Source organism: Macrobrachium rosenbergii, chromosome 27 (assembly GCF_040412425.1).
Source record: "Macrobrachium rosenbergii isolate ZJJX-2024 chromosome 27, ASM4041242v1, whole genome shotgun sequence".
In the NCBI taxonomy this organism is placed as follows: Eukaryota; Metazoa; Arthropoda; class Malacostraca; order Decapoda; family Palaemonidae; genus Macrobrachium; species Macrobrachium rosenbergii.
In genome coordinates this window covers 5,098,694-5,115,514 of record NC_089767.1, presented here as the reverse complement: position 1 = coordinate 5,115,514, position 16,821 = coordinate 5,098,694, and the positions used below count along the sequence as shown (strand labels likewise).

The 16,821-nt window shown below is 35.8% G+C and overlaps 1 protein-coding gene across 4 annotated transcripts in view; it reads left to right on the top strand.

The window, feature by feature from the left end:
• Positions 1–16,821, top strand: part of bchs (WD repeat and FYVE domain containing 3 bchs) — a 388,664-nt gene that overhangs the window by 227,067 nt on the left and 144,776 nt on the right. For all 4 annotated transcript variants that reach the window (XM_067128777.1, XM_067128778.1, XM_067128779.1 and 1 more), the window contains 7 exons: positions 3,914–4,035; positions 5,027–5,191; positions 6,912–7,027; positions 10,043–10,282; positions 11,333–11,547; positions 11,736–11,871; positions 12,108–12,302. In XM_067128777.1, coding sequence (XP_066984878.1) covers positions 3,914–4,035; positions 5,027–5,191; positions 6,912–7,027; positions 10,043–10,282; positions 11,333–11,547; positions 11,736–11,871; positions 12,108–12,302 — 1,189 coding nt within the window. The remainder of the gene's footprint in view (positions 1–3,913; positions 4,036–5,026; positions 5,192–6,911; positions 7,028–10,042; positions 10,283–11,332; positions 11,548–11,735; positions 11,872–12,107; positions 12,303–16,821) is intronic.

Below are 16,821 nucleotides of genomic sequence, written 5' to 3'. Positions count from 1 at the left end.
GTAATGAGCTTAACGGATACAGTACAGTAGTACAGTACAAGTACACTGTAAATCATTTTTATCATAAAAATCTGTATTTAGACACAAACACAATATGAAAAAATACAGTAATTAGTGAACAAATGTGTTGCTCTACGAAAAAAGCGAATCAGTGATAATTTTAGAGATAAAGTCCACGAAAAAAAATTCGCGAATTGGTGAAAGTTCCCGCAGAAAAGTGAAAAATACATTCGTCAAAAATCCGTGACAAAATGAAGCGCGGAAAAGCGAAGTGTGAAAAAGCGGGGTACCACTGTACTGGATTATTGTGGCCTTCATCATTGATTTCATTTGTTTCTATATCAGGGCAGATGTAGTTGGCAGCCAGACTATTTGTTATACGTATTTGTAATTGGAAATGGCAAGCATAGAGGAATTTATTATTACAGGTATTACTGTATTATTATTATTATTATTACGGGCAGTCCCCGGTTATCGGCAGGGAATCCATTCCGGCGGCGCGACAATAAGCGAAAATCGCCAGTAACTGAAAATCAGTGATTTTTGGCACTTATTGGCGCCGATAACTGGAGGTCGGTGTCTCTGTTAGGTATATAATTGACGCCAGTACCTGATTATCGGTGCTGATAAGCAGAAATCTGCGCCGAAAATCACCAATTTTTGTTGCTAGGCAAGCGTCATAAAACCGGATCGGCGATAAGCGAACCCTGTATTATTATTTATTATTATTATTATTATTATTATTATTATTATTATTATTATTATTATTTTTATTATTTAATAATAATAATAATAATAAAAATAATACCATCTCAACTTAACCCTTAAACGCCTACTGGACGTATCATACGTCGACTAAAATTGTCTGTTGGGTGCCAAGTGGAGGTACCGTACGTCGACTACAAAAAATTTCAACCTTCGGTCAACTTTGACTCGACTGAAATGGTCGAAAAACGCAATTGTAAGCTAAAACTCTTACATTCTAGTAATATTCAATCATGTACCTTCATTTTGCAACAAATTGGAAGTCTCTAGCACAATATTTTGATTTATGGTGAATTTTTGAAAAAAACTTTTTCCTTACGCCCGCTCGGTAACTCGGCCGAAAATTTCAGAAATTCTATCGTCATTTTGTTGTAATTTTTGCACTGTTTTATATTAGCCGTTACATAAAGTTTTATATATGAAAATGTGTGCAATTTCATGTAAAATAAGCAAAATACAACCCATGGTTGTAGCTTTTATCAGTTTGGAAATATTTTCATATAAACCACGATAACTGCCAAAATTTCAACCTTCGGTCAACTTTGACCGAAATGGTCAAAAAACGCAATTGAAAGCTAAAACTCTTACATTCTAGTAATATTCAATCATTTATCTTCATTTTGCAACAAATTGGAAGTCTCTAGCACAATATTTCGATTTATGGTGAATTTTTGGAAAAAACTTTTTCCTTACGTCCGCGCCAGAAATTCTTTCGTCACGTTGTAATGTTTGCACCGTTTTATATTAGTCGTTACATAAAGTTTTATATATGGAAATGTGCGCAATTTCATGTAGAATACAACAGAAAATAACTCATGGTTGTAGCTTTTATCAGTTTTGAAATATTTTCATATAAATCACGATAACTGCCAAAATTTCAACCTTCGGTCAACTTTAACTCGACTGAAATGGTAAAAAAACGCAATTATAAGCTAAAACTCTTACATTCTAGTAATATTCAATCATGTACCTTCATTTTGCAACAAACTGGAAGTCTCTAGCACAATATTTCGATTTATGGTGAATTTCTGAAAAAAAAACTTTCCCTACGTCTGCTCGTGGTAACTCGGCCGAACATCTCAGAAATTCTTTCGTCACGTTGTCGTAATGTTTGCATTGTTTTACATTAGTCGTTACATAAACTGTTATATATGAAAATGTGCGCAATTTCATGTAGAAGACAACAGAAAATAGCTCATGGTTGTAGCTTTTATCAGTTTTGAAATATTTTCACATAAATCACGATAACTGCCAAAATTTCAACCTTAGGTCAACTTTAACTCGACCGAAATGGTCGAAAAATGCAATTGTAAGCTAAAACTCTTACATTCTAGTAATATTCAATCATTTACCTTAATTTTGCAATAAATTGGAAGTCTCTAGCACAATATTTCGATTTATGGTGAATTTTTGAAAAAAAACATTTTCCTTACGTCCGCTATGGTAACTCGGCCGAACATCTCAGAAATTCTTTCGTCACGTTGTCGTAATATTTGCACCGTTTTATATTAGTCGTTACATAAAGTTTTATATATGAAAATGTGCGCAATTTCATGTACACTACAACAAAAAGTAACTCATGGTTGTAGCATTTATCAGTTTTGAAATATTTTCATATAAATCACGATAAATAGAAAAAATTCGACTTTCGGTCAACTTTAACTCGACTGAAATGGTCAAAAACTGCAATTGTAAGCTAAAAAACTTACAGTCTAGTAATATTCAATCAATTAGCTTCATTTTTCAACAAAGGGGAAGTCTATAGCACAATATTTCGATTTATGGTGAATTTTTGAAAAAAACATTTTTTTACGTCCGCGCGTAACGAATTCATGCACCATTTTACGATAATATTTTCTCTGTGTTGCTTTGATCGTTTTACAATCTGTTATACACCAAAATCATCGCAATTTAGTGTACAATACAACTAAAAAAAGTAACTCATTAGCTTTAACCGCTTTTTGCTTACAGCACGATTTGTATACAATTATATATGAGTTTTTTTTCGCTGTCATATATTCCAATATTTATATATGATAATGATATTTTTTTCATTTCTGATGGTTGCATACTAAACTTCAGGCAATGAGAAAAAAGGAGCCAAAATGAACTCTTAATCTTAAAAACTAAGCGTGCTGTGATTTTTGAAAAAACTTTTTTTCCGCTTAGGCGCTTAACTCCGAACGCCGGCATACGGGAGACATTTTTGTAAATAGAGGCTCGGCGTTTAAGGGTTAACGGATGTTTTGGGGGTCTGGCCTCTCTGATAAGTAAGAAAGTCGTTTAAGTAACACAGATACTGTATTATAGCTTGTACATGAATATTTTCTAGATATCTTATAGTTAACAGCGTAAGTTCCTAACCTAAACTAACCTGTGCTTTACATGTGATATTCAGTTTTAGAAAAATGTATTATGTCTAAAATGGTAGCATAGTGAAAAATAATATAAAAAATATTAGCTGATAAGTACAGAAGTTCACTAAGTTGACGTCCTTGTAGTTGAAGTGTTACTATTATTATTATTGAAGAACTGTTTTAGTACTCTTTTGAAGGCAGAGTGAACCATGTCAGCTGGCTCATTGAGTGAAGCTAAGCAAAGCCAATCAGGAACATTTAATTCTTGACTTTAGCAATTTTTTAATAGCAGAAGTGTCTTGAAATATTTTACATAACTTTTCTTGTGTCTCTATGGTGGAATGAGAAATGTGCCGTACCTGTAGTTCTGTGTATTATAGTGATAAAGTATTTGACTTTGAAACAAAATGTGGAAGAATTGTCTAAAGAAAAAGTAGATAAAAAAAAACTAAAAATAATTACGTATAATTCTGTTCTCTATGATCGTGAGCAAAACGTGAGTCTCAAATTGTTTCAGCGGTGCAAAACAAAATCTGCAGCAGTAAAAGGATTTGCATTGAAAGTTTTAATAGACATGTAAGGAAAATGTGTTTACCATTTGATTTCTCAACAGTTATAGAGAAATAAGCTTTGGAAGAGAGAAACCCGTGCAGTTTCTTGAGCTGCCAGTCACTATAGTATATCAAGATCCAAAACCAGTTAAAATCTCCATCTGTTGTGTTTAGCATCTGTACAGGTACATTTATTTTATGAACCAAATGATTTATATATGTTATTTTGTATTTTTTCAGGCATAATGTCATTTTCAAAGATGTCTACCGTGAAGTTGGAATGTTAGAAGTATTTGTCACTTGTCTCTCCAGATACCATGAGCTAATCAAGTCAAAGAAAGATCAAGACTCAGGAATTAAAAGTGAGTCGTTTGATTAAAAAGATTCAAAATTCCTTTTTAGCAGAGTGACTGTTTACCTATTTTCACCTGGCATGCTTAGTAGTACCAGCACTAGTACTAGAGGTAAGAACAATTTCATAGCCAGGGGGACAAATGCTAAAGTAAAATATTCAAGCAAATGAGAAACTGAATAATACCTTCGTCAAGAAAAGTTTGTATAGACTGCCATGAACCAGCTCTGTCATGCATAGGAATGCTGGAACTGTTAAAAAATAGAGTGTTTTATACAGGACTTAGAAATATCCATTTACATGCAATTAATATAATTTATAATAGATTATTTTGTATATTTAAATTGATTTTTGTTATCGAGGTGCTTAAATATAGGTGATTTTTGTTTTTATGGGATGGTCACTTGCAGTGCTAGTCTTCTCTGAGCTTAGTCATGTCAGAAAATGACAACAATCTTTTTGTTCAAAATGATGAAATGAAAAATGTAGAATTATATTCAAAACTGATTGGAAAGATATGCTCAAAAATAAGTATAATGCAAATGTGAAATGCAAAAATATCATATACCTTAATTCAATAAAAAATATTCCAGTATGCCATTTGCTCCTCAGGTAGCCCATAAATAAGTAGGATCAATTGGTCACTCAATTCCTTTGACACCACGGGTGATGTATAGGGGCCTTGATAAATTCTTGCCACTGAGAGATTACTCATAAGCATGTAGAGGTGATGTTATGATCAGGTTACATTATTATAAGCTGTATATTGCAATTGAACTGAGTCATTTTCTATTTCCATAATAACATTCAGTAGGTATAGTCCTCATGTTTTCTGATTTTACTAATGACTGCAACTGGCTGCTTCTTGTCGTAATTAGGTATATGGTATATTTTTCTTCCTTTTTTTTCAGTCATATTTTGTTGTTGTCAAAAACTCCATATATATTTATGAATTACAGTCAGGTATGTTTGTTAACATAATTTTTTCTTACGTGTTCCAGGTGATAACGTAAATCTTGAGGAGCGATTAGGCTTTTTGGTTATGGAAGCATTGACACACCTTCTTTCTGCTAATAGTCAGAATGCCGCTGTCTTCCGTGAGTCTGGAGGAGCTAAGTGTGCAGTAGCTCTTGTGCCTCATCTTGAATGCCGACTTCAGGCTCTAAGTGAGTTCACTGAAACATTATGCATTAGGCTCCATTTATGTCTAGGATTATTTATCTGCCACAAGTAGAGGAGTAGATGCATCCTCAGCTTATTAATGCATAAGTAAGAGGAGAAAGGAGTTGTTTGTGTTGTGCATATGTCAGTGTTTTAAAAGATAGTGATTTCACAACATGAAAATTTTTGTCATGAGTGTATTTTTGGGAAAACATTATCATACTCTTGCTGGAAAGAGAAATAAATGTTTCTAGTAATAGTTAATAGTAGAGTGGCTTTTGACTAAAATGTGATTCAGGTATACAAGGATAGTTCTGTAAATTAACTGCCAAATTAGTACAATGCTGTTGAATTTAATTTTGAAGTGAGGAGGAGGTAGTTTTTCATTGATATTTTGAAACTAGGCATTGTACTGCTTTGGTTAATATGATATGCCATTCATATAGTAAAGTTCCTACTGTCGATGAGATAGGTAACATGAAAGTCTTTATAAACAAAAAACACTAGTTGTCTAGTGGGAATAATGAAATTTTCCAGGTTTGTTTCTTATCTGAATAATAAATTTTTACCCTGAGCTTGTAAAACTTTGTAATTTTGATTACTAAATGATACATGGCTAGCATAGGCCATAGGGTAGAGGATTTCACAAATCACATGCTAGGCTAACTAGTCTAGGTCTAGTCTATAGTCAACCACTTATCATTTCAACAAGTGTTGTACATTCTACACACGGAAGGAATTAATATATGCAGCTACCAACAGTTTATTGTACAATAGAATAAATTTTTGGTTTAGAATGCATTACTGCCTGATGGTAAAGAATCATATTCCAAGATATGTAGATTATTTTATTCGACTATTTGTAGGTGATACAGGACCTGGAAATATCCCTTTATATGAAATTATAATTTATAATAGATTATTGAATAATGAAACAGTCTTATTCAATGTTGTCAAATCATTGCCATCAACTGTTCTTGCAAGTTACAGTATCTAGCTTACAAATGCTTCCTCTAAAGTTGAGATAATCACCTGAATAGACCTATGAATATTGAGAAATTATGTAAATCATAGAGGGCCATGTACTCAAAATATATGGTTTTTTGTTGAGCATTATTCATTGTCAGGTGAGTCATAGGCTGTACTTTTAACATAATTTACAATGGATTTTGAGCCTATTAGAAGGTGATTCAAGGAGGGAGTGCAATTTTGCTTAATTTCTGGGATAGGGCAACAAAACTATAGCTCCTGTCATTATCGTTTCATAAATAAGCCTCAGGCTATGTCCACCGTCATATTCGCGCACGTAAAGTAGACAGATGGTATGCTGTGTAGCAAAAATGGAATGGACTGGGTTGAGTGCCTATACTTCACTCTTTGATATTCTTACTAAGTGCTATAATATTTATTTGATTGTTTGAGAACCTTAGATAATTAAAAATAAGATGTTTGGGACCTTCGTACAGTGTATGTTGTAACCTTTTGCCAAAGTGGTTTGCACTGTTCATATGGTGTAAGTTATTGATTTTCATAGCAGCTATTTCACATTTCCTTTTCTTTTTTCTTCCAAACGTGTACTAACAGCGTTTGCTTGATGTGTACTACTGCATTGTGTTTGTGTTTTCATTGGGGAAGAAACTTGGTATTTCAGGGAGCTTTTTTCGTAAATTTTTTTTCCTTGATATATTGAACTAAAGTTTCCTTTTTTTTTTTTTTTTTTAACAGGTGTTATGCAGCAGCTGATTTTAGCAAGCGGAAGTGATGATGATATGGGATCTCTCCTAGGTTTGCTACACTCAGCTCCTCCAATCGAATTACAGCTTAAAATAGATATTCTCAAGGTAATTTTATTTCTTTGTAAAGTTAGGATCAGAAGCTTTTGCCGCTGGAAGTTTTATCACTGGGTTTTAAAACTGTATATGTCATTGCTCTTTCATTCATTGAAACTGAACCAGTTCTGTGAGCTTTTCCTTCGTAGAATGCTCACAGTTAATGTTCTCCTTAGGATGTAATGAGAGCGTAGAGAAAATCCATGAAATGCTGGAAAATTAACAGGCAAGGCAATTTCTCTATTAAGTAACCCATGGTCAGTTTGAATTCTGAAAGTTTTCCGTATCTCAAGTGTACGGGTTGATATTGAAGAAATGATTAATCCATTTTTAAATGCTTGCTGACTGCCAGAAATGGACGAGTGTATTGCAAGGAAATAAATGGGAATGGTTAATTGAACCAAGTATACAAACAGTTCGGATGGCAATTGTTAATTAAACAAAGTATGTGAACAGTTGGGATTGCAATTATTTGGAAAGAACTTTTGATTAGAAAATCATCACAGCTCCATCTGATAGATGACCCATTTTCCACAAGCAATGGAAGTGACAGCAGATCATCTAGTTTTAATAGTGTTATATCCCTTCTGGAATTTCCAAACTGATGAATACAGCATGGATTATATTCTTAACATTTGTTTTGAATGTTTTTAAGCACTCTGTCCTCATTTGTAGAATAAGGCCAAGTTGTTCATTATTTCAAAATGTGGGTATCCCCAAGATCTAAGTACTGCAGTTTGCTGAGTCAAAGATCCTATTTTAATTTTCCTAGAATAAGTCTCGGAAATTTACAATGAGTCTAAGAGGCCAAAGGTCAAGTTTTTTGAAGGCCTATCCTAACCCCAGATGAAGGTTGCGAAACAGTAGTTAGAATTACTATATGTGACCCTTGAATGAAGTGTATATATTCTTAAAATAAAACAAACAAAAGTATCATAAGCAGGAACGTACATGTACCTTTGTTGTCACAAAGATTTATTCCCATATTGGCAGATTATGGTAGACAAGTCAGCAGGCTACAGTGAGTTACTTGTATATCAATATACCGTTATTTTCACTCTTCAAGCAACTCTGACTTGGGGACATTATTAACTGACAAATGTAAAACTAAGACAGGTTAAAAGGGTTTGCTGGTAAATCATACTATAGCTTGGCAAGACAATTGTAGTCACACACCCATTAACCATTTGTTTTGAGACCGGAGCGCCTTCATCACCATAAAGTAAGATAATTATCAAGGCTTGAAATATTAAGGCAACAAGTTTTACAATCATATACCCAGCTGCTGATTTCATCGTTTGGTTTGCTCTGACAGGAAACAAGCTAGTAAAGAGAAGGAAAGGGGTAGAGGAACACACCTTTAATTTAGACCTAAGTGACATAATTAAAAAAAAATTCTCACACAAAAAAGACTGAGAAAAAATGGTTAAAATCAACAAATGCCCAATTGGCGTCATGTCAGAGAAATCAGTGACAGAGAGGCAGTCTTTATACTGATACACCTACAGAGGACATACCATGCAAACAGGAAGAGGTTGAATGGAAGGTATAAAAAAGTGGTAGAAGGGAGATTTCTGAGGGTTACTATATACAGATGGCTGGTGTTAATACAAGAATAAGAAGAGGTCTTGGAGATGTTTAAAAGATGAGAGAACGACATGATGATAGAACTGGATAATATTGTAACCAAAAATCAAGTTTCTGATATCCAGAAAGGAAGCAAAGAAACAGATCCAGTTATAGAAAGAGATAGACTGAACTGGTAAGTCTGTGGCATTTTAGTTTATCAGGACGGCACAAAACCTTTAGGCAGATTTGAAACATTGCAGCTGGCAGATATATTTGAACTTAATTATTAGGGAATTGGTAACATAATAAAGACGAAGATACCATAAATGTATACTTGGATGTGAAGAGAAACATTTAGAAGGGCAAGTAGACATCACTCTGACATTTGAATGGAACATCCCACTTTAGGGTCCTGGAATCAGTTGATTAACATTTACTGTTCTCTAAGTCCTCAGTGGGTTGAGCTGGGTTGCTCTAGAGGAGGAAGTTGGCCATTCTACAGTTTTCGTCGCAAATGATTAATCTTACATGATGGGCAGGATTCATGCGTGATTTGGTCTTGTTGATGATTAGTATTTTAACGCATCCTTGTCCTGGGGGCAATTTTGGTGCATATTACCACCTAGAGTTGCAGGGCTGTTCCTTCATACCATTAATTCACTGTACTGTAGTTCTGATTTAAATTGTAAAGGGCCTTGTGAAGCAAAGTTCTAGCTTTTTGTGCTATTTATAAATGGTAGTGGCAAAGCTAAGGAAACCCATGATGTGATAAGATTGAGAAAGGAACAAGTATCATTGTTAGCCTTCTTGTGTGTGGAATAGAGGGTGGAACATTCTTTAGGTATCCTCGAAAGGCCTTGAAATCTTCCTCAGATATTATCTGATAAAAGACTTCTCCATGACATGTATTGGAAAGTTGGTGTAGAGCTGTTAACCTCATACTATAGAACAACCCATCTCCTCCCACGAAGGATATGAGGAGGAGGAGTAACAACGCATGCAGATTCCAGTGCCCTGAAGTGGTATGCCCTCACTTTTGCATTGAGGGGATGTCTAATTATTTCTGAACTTGCCATGCCACCTACAGGAGGAAGCTATACATAAGTACTTTAGACAAGTTCACGCCCTAATCTGCCTGAAATTAATAAATACTGAAGACATAATCGATTTGGCATCTGATTATCATTGCCTGAAATTCAGTTGAGCGTAGTACATCTGTCAACAGTGCCCTTCAAACATCATGCAGGAGCATGTCATTCATTTGTATTAGAGGCATGTTGTTAAAATGACAAACAGTTCTTTTGCATTTAGTATTGCTTTTGTTAGTTATGCAGTGGTATGTATCACTATTCTTATTTTGTAGTAACATTGATGTAGTTTATCAAGAATAAATTAGAAGAACATTTAATAACATTTCTAAAAAGGCAGTTGTTATATGAAAAATCTTTATTGTTTCAGTCTCTTCTGGTATGTCTGAAAGAGTCTCACAGAACAAGGACAGTTTTCCGCAAAGTTGGGGGCTTTGTCTATGTAATGAGTGCACTGGTCAGCTTAGAAGGAAGCTTAGGAGATGTGATGCCCCCCGTTTGGAGCGCCGTTCCTTCCCGTCAGATTCTGACTCTTTTACTGAATGTCTTTCACACATTAACAACTGCCATGAGATTTGAACCAGCCAATGCTAAATTCTTTCATCAGGAGGTGAGTAATTTACATGAGTAGTTTTGATATATACTGTATTATATTTTTGTCTTTGTATCTCTCTCTTTTTCTGGACTTTGTATGACATTTAGAAAACTGCTGATTTACTGCTTCAAGATAAAAGATGAAGTTGAGTACTGAATTTTTCTTATTATTCTCCCCAACTCCTATAATCCTTACCAAGATAAGGAATTGAAAGATGATAGTGTAGGCAAAAACAGCAAAAATCAATTAAAGAAGTGCAAGGACTGATTAAGTTCCAGGGAGCAAGGTCAACACATCAGTTCAGACCAAGAGTGACACTTTATATGACCATTTTCTGCCTCTATAGGGACTGGGGAGTCCAGATCTCTAGTTGCCATGATGGAATTTTTTTTTCTTTTAGCATTTTGGAAAAGGGAACTGAGGCACATAAAGGCAGTTATAAAATGATGGATTTTTATTGCCAAAGAAAGTGTTAATTTCAAAATTTCAGACTATTTTTAATGTTGTGTTCAGTCGTGATGAACTGATTTTAGGCCCTGAGGGTGAATGTATAGTGTATATTTAGACAGTATCCCTAGAAAGATCCATGTAAGGAAGGTCCGTCCTCCAATGGTGACCTGCATGGAGGGTAAAGAATAACCTTGATTAAAAGTTATTGTTGCCATGCAATGAAAAGCATAACCTCCAAAACTGCAGATGATGATTATGCAATATTCACTTAGGGGTAACTTTTAGTAAATGCTATCACTAGCATCACTGGTAGGTCAGGAAGTTGGATAAAACTTGCTGGTATGCAAGCAGTGCAGCCTGCCTAGGTAACTGGTTTGGGGTACTACTTCCCTTACCTTTCATGTGAGATTCCTGAGCTCAGTATGGATGTGAGGTGGAGATTTGTTTGTATGTACAAATGATTTTGTTTTGATTGAGCTCCAACGATGATAAATTCTCTCATTTTCATATTAAGGGCAAAGCAGTGACTGTCGGAATGGGATAAGTTTGGCTCAGGATTATAGAAAGAACAAATCAGAATGTTGGTGGGGATTTTTATGGATTTCAATTTTTCAGATTTGCTACACTAGTTTCTGTGATACTCTCCGACTCCTTGGTTGTTTTATGACTGCCACAAACATTCAAGACTCATCTAAAGATGTTGTACCTCTTGGCCATGCTGATATGATCAACTTAGAAGATGGATCTTTAAAGGCTTGCGGTACCCTGGCAGATGGGATCGACTTCAACACATTTCATACGATCTTCACTACACCAATCCTTGAGTACATGTAAGAGCAATTTATTCTGTTTCATGTGTTGAAATAATGTGCTTTACTTTTATAAGTAATAAACAGAGTTTAGGTTATTGAAAAGGAAAACTTTTGTTTCTACTAACATTAGAAGGTTTTTGTTAGTATAAGGGAGAGTCATTGTACAGAAATTATTTAAATGTTTTTTTTTTTTGTATTTTGGTCAGGCCACCACCTGAGATCCCAGTGTCCTTAGTGAGAGTGGTACAAATTCTGCAGCTCATGTATCATATGGCCCTGGATGCTTTTGACAAGGCATCTGTCCCAACTTTCACACCACCAAGCATTGGCACCTGTAACGATGTAAGTGGTTTTCATACACGTGTTGCCTTATGCATAGTGACATCCGTGAATGCTGAAAGCACTTCTCTTAACAGCTTTTGTGGGTAAAGTTTGCCACTTTTAACATTTTTCTTTAATGGTCTATATTCATTTTATAACAAGGATGTCTGCTTTATTCTACTTTTTTTATTTTCAATAAAAAGTTGTAGGTATTTCTGTTTATATGCTGTTAGTAATTCTTCTTTTTCATTTTTCAGAACAAAGTAGTTGACATTTCACCCAGCAGTAAGCGACCAGTTGCTGGTTTGAATTTGGGACCAACACCGACTGAGCCAGTAATTGTTCATTCTGGTGTGGTGACGGCTCTTCTTCATTTGCTTCCATCTATACAGCATCCATCCCATCCACAAATGGCATGCGTTCTTCAGTTGTATACAGCCCATCTGATAAAGGTAATGGAAAATGAAATATAGCCCTATCATCATTCGTGTTTTATGTCGCATTTTCTCATAAAGGAGGTGAATCAGAAAAATAGTTATCTCATACCCTTTCCTGTCCTAGGCACTTCTTCCTAAAGGTCTTTATCCTGCTACTTCAACATTTTTTCTGCAGCTGCTTTGCTTTCCTACTCAACTGACACTGAAACTATCTCGGTCTTCAAGGTTTCAGTATATTTTCCATCCTCTGAGCCCCCTGAACTCTCGACAACTTTGTAACATGTAGTATTTTCCATGTGTACTTCAGCAGTGAATCTCAGCATTTTTAATCATTCCTTTGAATAGGCTTATGGTACAGAGAATTTACAAGGAAAATGGAAAGTACCGTACAGCAAAGCGTGCTTAGTGAAGTGGATGTTGAAAAATAAGAATGAGTAGGAAGGTAGTGAAGATGCTGACAAGAAGAAATGGAAATATGTTTTAAACAGGAGGTTAGGAATAAAGAAGGAACAAAGGCAGTCAGTAATGGCAGAAAGAAATGTAAATTCTAGTGAACTCGAAGTTTGAGTATGAGAGAGAAGCAATACATAGTGGATTTAGGCTTGAGGGTACAATCAGGCATTTTTCCTTTTCTTTTTTTTCATTTGTTTATTTTAGAAATGTGTCAGACAGGCCGATGAGGAAGCAAAAGTTGCTCGATGGATTATCAGGAAAGCGCCTGTTTGCCTAATCACCTCCTCCTCAGCTTTTCATAATATCTAAATCCATTCTGACTGGCCTCCCCCCCAGTTGTTGTTGGCACACTTAGTGGATTTCTTTCATGCATTATAAGGTGCCCTGGCTCCATCTTGTCGACCAGTTGCATCCAGCTCTTTTATTAATGACATATGGTCAGCTTTATTCATCCTTTTAATGAAATGATTTTAGTTAATGTAAACACTGTTGTTGATTGTATTGTTTTTTTTTCTGCTAATTTTTACTATGTTGGTATGAATCTATTCATTAGATTTGGTTGTAATTTTATGTTGTTGATTTGAAGTCTTTCAGGAGACATTTAGCTTACCCATATGCCTGCTGCTCATTACCATAAGAAAAATTGCAGGGTACTTTATTCAAATATTGGAGGCTTAAGGCCAAATTTTCCCTAGAGTTGTGCCTGTAATTACGATTTGATGTTTTTGTCTGAGACCCTTTTAAGTAACATCGTCAGATGTTGAATTTTTAATCCTAGGATTTGATGGTCCTGACTTTATTTATCGTCATAACATCCCACATGTGCAATGTACGGATGCATACCCTAAGTCTGGATGACTTGTGTTTATCATCAGAAAAACTTGGAGTGTAGTTGCCATGAACTTATTTGTTTTAAGATCTTCAGTAAGTTCTACAATGTTTGTTTACCACATTCCAAATATTGGCAATTCTATATATGATTGTCTCTTGGTGAGGATAAGTATGGCTTGTTATTTTTGGAGACTGCAGTGCAAAGCACAGCGAGTGGCTTAATTCAGATTCCACTGATCAACATAGCCAGTTTGCTCCTGAGTTCTGTGTCTCCTCTGATTTTTGTCTAGGAACCCATGGATATTTCTGGTACAGTAATAAGTTAGACTATTCACAGATATTCCAGCTATCATCAAGTCCAAGGTCTGCGAGTGTATAAGCACTTCCAACTTATGCCAATTGAGATGGACATAGCTGTCAATCAGTATATTCCTAAAGCTGCCGTTGGAAAAACGATCTAGCTAAAATCTAGAGCCAGTTGGGTTTGCAGTATTGACGCTTGTCAGGCACTTAACATTCCAGATGCTATAACAGATCCAGATCCCAAGAAGTAAAGTGAAATGTTGATAGCTATTTTAGTGAGGTATGTCCCTAGAAACGTCATCAAGGTTAGGACGAATGGCCAGCCATGGATTGATGATACATGTAGATTTACATAGCAAGACAAACAGACCAAATTCCACACATGGAGAGGAAATTGTTCACTTAAAGATTACACCATTTTTGTTGAGTCTTGTCGTGCTGAGAATAGAATATACCAAATAGTTGAGATAAATTACAATAATTCCTTAAAGAGTAAACCTGCAGGAATTACTCTGCTTTGTCTGTAGTGGAACAAATTGGCATCTTCTATCTGTGGGACAGGCTTGCCTTTCATTCCGCCACTACTAACAGATGATGGTAGATTGTTTACTGGCCTTAAGGAAGAGGCTGAACTGATTTAGCAAGCTTTCGAAGCTAAGCAATCAACTGAGGACGTCCTTCTCCCTGGTACTTGTCATCCTGAACCTATTCTTACAAAATTTGCATTTTGCTCTAGGGATTTTAAGAAAATTCTTGATAATCTTGATGGTTTCTTCCGTTTGTTTTTTTTGAAAAGGTTTCTAGTGTGTTGTCTCCCAAGATTAGTAGATTCTATAGATTTTTCTGGATGAGTGCAAGGTTAGTAATACTGTATAGTGGCGGTTCCAAAGAATGGCATATCTGCAGAGTGCAGTAACTACAGGCTGTTTTCCATTCTCCCTGCGTTCTCCGAAGTTGCTGAAAAACTTACATTTAAGCAACTGTATGCACTGTATGCAGAATCCAAAGGATTGTTGGCATATGCATATAGGAAGCAGTTAGGTACCTGTGATGCTCTTTAGATTTGACATGCCATTTGCAAGGGAACCTTGTTAAGGGTTTTGAATGTAGAGTAATTAAAATAGATTTTAGTGCTGCTTTCAGTTTAGTAAATCATAAAATTTTTAGTGAACCAAGACCTATTGTGTCTGGAGTCCCACAGAATAACGTTTTTGGTCTGCTGTTATTTTTAATGCATACAAGTGATTTGTTTGTTTGCTTGGAAAACAAGCTTGTTAAGTATGCTGATGATGCAACACTTGTAGATATAGTAAAGTCTCTACGTATGAGAAATGAAGTTTCCTTTAGTCTCAGCTGTGACATGGAGCAGATTTGTTAATGGTGTAGTTCGTAGGTTATGAGGGTGAACTCCAGTAGAATTAAAACACTATTGATTGGTAGAGTTCATACAGATTTTCCACCCATTCCTCCTCTTCAAGTGGATGGGACAAAGCTAAATGAGCCTGAAGCATTAACCTTACTTGGTGTAACTTCTGGCTAACATCTTACTTTTGAGAAACCTGTAATGAAAGTGTCAGCCAATGCCACACAGAAGTTAGGTATTTTACGTAAGGCCTCACAAATATAACAGTGATAAAATCAGTGCAACTTGTTGTAGGTCATGTGTCCTCCCTGCCTCTGCCATAGATTTATCTCTTTTAGAGAGAGTGGTTCATGGTGGTAGGTTTCAGTTTTCTAACATTAGCCGTTATGATTGGACCACGGAAGGATGGTCATTTGCTCGTCGGTTTTTCAACCATATTTGCTGAGCAGCAACTCCATTATGCAGTAAATGTGCCTCGCTGTTAAACTTCTTAGTTCCAGAGGTCCTTTATTCCTCACACTGTTGGACTGTCTCCCAGGGGATGGTGTGCAGTTGGAACCTCAAAAGTTTCAAGTAAAGATGCAGTGCATTACTACCCTAAAACAGTTCTGCTCGTACAGTATGATTAATAATTTACTTACATTTTTTATGTATTTATTTAATAATTTGTCAATTTATCTTTTCTTTCTTCAAATGAACACCATATTCTTTGGAAGCTTGAAGTTCAAGTTAGTGGTCCCTGTGGGCTTGTTTCGTAGGAATAGGGTTCACCTCTGATGGTGTTGATAACACATAATAATAATATTTGAAGGTAGTAGACAGTCTTTCAAATATGTAGTATGGAAGGTGATAGCTGCATCAGCTGCATTCAATTTATGAGTAGAGTTTTCTTTATCTTTCTGATAACTGATTTTCAGGGTTACTGCATTCTGCCAGTAACCTGCTGATGTTTGTCATTTTTGGAGAGGAAACCAGTTACAAATTAGGGCAGTTGTATTTATGATGAATACACTGTATCAGTCGCAGAATAACAACAGTGGCAACTGAAATCTGGACTTCATCCTCTGTGGAGTTGTCCTTCTTCAGCAGAGAATCGTTGTTAGTGTTGATCTAGGCCACATTTCACTCAGGCTCTGCTGAACGTGATCACATCAAACGATGGAAGTAGACTGTCATACGTGGTGAGTTCTGCTTGTTATATATGAGATGGTTAGCAGGGGGATGGATATATGCTGACCATCTCGTATATAACGAGCAGGACTGGCCGCGAATAACAGTCTACTCCTGTCTTTGGCATTGTCGTGCGCAGCGGAGCCTGATTGAAACAAAGCCTAGATCATCACTAACCAAGATTTCCTACTGAAGAAGGACGACTCCACAGAGGAAGAACTCAGATTTCAGTTACTGTCGTCATTACTCTGTAACTGATACACTTGTGTATTTGTCATAAATATGTAAAACTACCCTGACTTGCAACTGCTTTCCCATTCAAGAATGACAAACATTGAGTTTCTGGCAGAGTGCAGTAACCCTGAAAAATCAGTTATCAGAAAGATAGAGAAAACTCTGTTGAAACCGAATGTA